We start from the raw sequence: 2,316 nt of genomic DNA, 5'->3' as shown, positions 1-2,316 counted from the left end.
GTTGTGGGCTATCATTTTTTTTTCTTTTTCTTTCTTTTTTTTTTCTTTCCCTCCCAAAAGGGGGGGCCGGGCCGGGCCGGTCCCCCCCCCCCCTAAATCCGCCCCTGCTACAGCAGCCTCCAGGGACAGGAGGAGGAACAGCCAAACAGTGAATTTCTGGAGGAGGCAAACTAAAATGCATATAGGGTGAAAGTTAACCTCTAGGGCCTAGATGTATAATAATATGCCTCCGACTGATTTAATTGTAATGTTGTTTCATGATATCTGTATTGCTCCAATTGTTTAGAATTTTCAGAATGAGTGAAGACTTAAGAAAGCGGCTTGAATTCAAAAACAGAGGTGTCCGAAATGCTGCCATTGAAAAAATCAAAAGCCAGATAATAAAAGGACTAGCAAAAGCAAAGATTGAAGGCCTTGCCGAAGCAAAAACTAAAAAGGTACTGTATTGCATCATTCTACAAACACATGCTAGTTAATCGAAAAGTCTACTGATTAATCTCTGATAAGTTAGTATAATACATACTCCAATTTCTGATGATGACATAATTAATGTTGAAATACTGAATCCTGACACGATGGCGTACATTTCGATACTTGGAGTATGTATTATACTATCTTATCTGGTGCTAGTTATTAACATAATATTCCAGTGGGTCTGTGACAAACTTTTTCATTCTTCAATGCCCAGTAATAGCAGATTCAGAAATTTGAAATAGAAGGGCCGAGTGATTAAATTTTACAGAGAGAGAATTTAGGAAATGTTATGTCTATGGCATGTCTAGATGGCCAGAAATGTCACCTTCAAACTCAAAATTTGAATTTAATTTTTTTCCCCCCCCCCCCTGTTTTTTAATTTTTTAATTTTGAAAATCTGCTTAAATGCATCCACTTATGCATCCCAACATCTTCAATTTTACATGTACCATAGTTCATTGGGTATAAATAAGTGTGCTACATTAAACACAAAATTGTGTAGAATGTGGTGGATGAGCTTATATCCGAGGACCGAAACTGCAAATGATAGTGACCCTGCAGGTGGCTAAATATGTCTAGCCTAAATCATACCGTGAGTCAGGAGTCTGACCTCACAAAAACAGACGTGGAGATGTCTCGAGTTAAAACTGAACAAGGAATAGCCAACTGAAGGGCTTTAACTGTACTGTTATAAAGTCCTTTTCTAGTGCATTGCTAAGTTTTCTATGAATCCAAAATGGCATTGAAAAATTGTTCGACTTAGATAAAATTCGATTTACAGATTGGTAATTAATAAAAACACAACAATTTCGCATGTAAAATAAGATCAACTTAGAAATTATTCAAATTAGGTGAAGTCAACTTAGGCAAGTTTAACTATATATCAAACATATAATGTAATATCTGAAAAATACATTTTATTATTTTTGGACTTCACAGATTCCAGAACTTGAATTGCTTTGGGATCAGTGTCACATAGAATGCACACATGTGAGTCATGCATGTTGTAGCGCCCTCACATCACTGGTGCTTACATCTCACCTGGATTTGGATGATGTACTGCGAGGCTTCCTGAACTTGTATCCATCTGCAACCGATGCCACTGGAATTTGTAGAGGCATAACAGACCTACTTGTCATGCAGACAAGTGCAGTAGTTCATGTCGTTCGATCAAGCAAATCAGAATATAGGAATCCTTATAAAATCAGGTAAGGGATGTTTAAAACTATTTTCAGCACAATGTTGGGTACACTGGTCCTGTACTCTGGAATAATTTAGCACCATCAACTCAGTTGATTTAGCACCATCAACTCAGTTGATTGTAGAGGCATAACAGACCTACTTGTCATGCAGACAAGTGCAGTAGTTCATGTCGTTCGATCAAGCAAATCAGAATATAGGAATCCTTATAAAATCAGGTAAGGGATGTTTAAAACTATTTTCAGCACAATGTTGGGTACACTGGTCCTGTACTCTGGAATAATTTAGCACCATCAACTCAGTTTCTGTGAGGTCGTTTACCAAAACACTCTGGAATCAACTCGTTTCGCAATACTAAAATTAACTTTTTTCACGATCGCGACTCTCAATGGCCGTATTCAACTGGTTGTTCTTCATTAAACCACGCCCACCTGTGCAGTGGTAAAATCCTACTTAACAAAAGACGACCAGTTGAATAGAAAACTGGTAAATACTTGACAAACCAAAATGGCTGTATAGTTACCGCAATACACGCTGCGTATTATCAAGGCTGCCTCGGATTGTGGCAGTATGGGTTTTTTTTCGTAAAAAAATGTTTTCATCCAGTTTTTGAATTCTGTTAGCCTACAATTATTTTTTGAC

At 37.6% G+C, this 2,316-nt stretch overlaps 1 protein-coding gene across 1 annotated transcript in view; it reads left to right on the top strand.

Moving 5' to 3' along the window:
- The first annotated feature begins 290 nt into the window (after window positions 1-290).
- The window catches only part of LOC117121762 (focadhesin-like), a 39,424-nt gene continuing 37,398 nt past the window's right edge, over window positions 291-2,316 (top strand). Inside the window, exons 1-3 of the mRNA XM_033267074.1 lie at window positions 291-437; window positions 1,414-1,591; window positions 1,802-1,892. Coding sequence (XP_033122965.1) covers window positions 297-437; window positions 1,414-1,591; window positions 1,802-1,892 — 410 coding nt within the window. The 5' untranslated portion in view covers window positions 291-296. The remainder of the gene's footprint in view (window positions 438-1,413; window positions 1,592-1,801; window positions 1,893-2,316) is intronic.

Source organism: Anneissia japonica, unplaced genomic scaffold (genome assembly GCF_011630105.1).
Source record: "Anneissia japonica isolate Jap-2015-1 unplaced genomic scaffold, ASM1163010v1 scaffold287909_len199859_cov185, whole genome shotgun sequence".
In the NCBI taxonomy this organism is placed as follows: domain Eukaryota; kingdom Metazoa; phylum Echinodermata; class Crinoidea; order Comatulida; family Comatulidae; genus Anneissia; species Anneissia japonica.
This window is presented reverse-complemented; position numbering and strand designations above follow the sequence as displayed.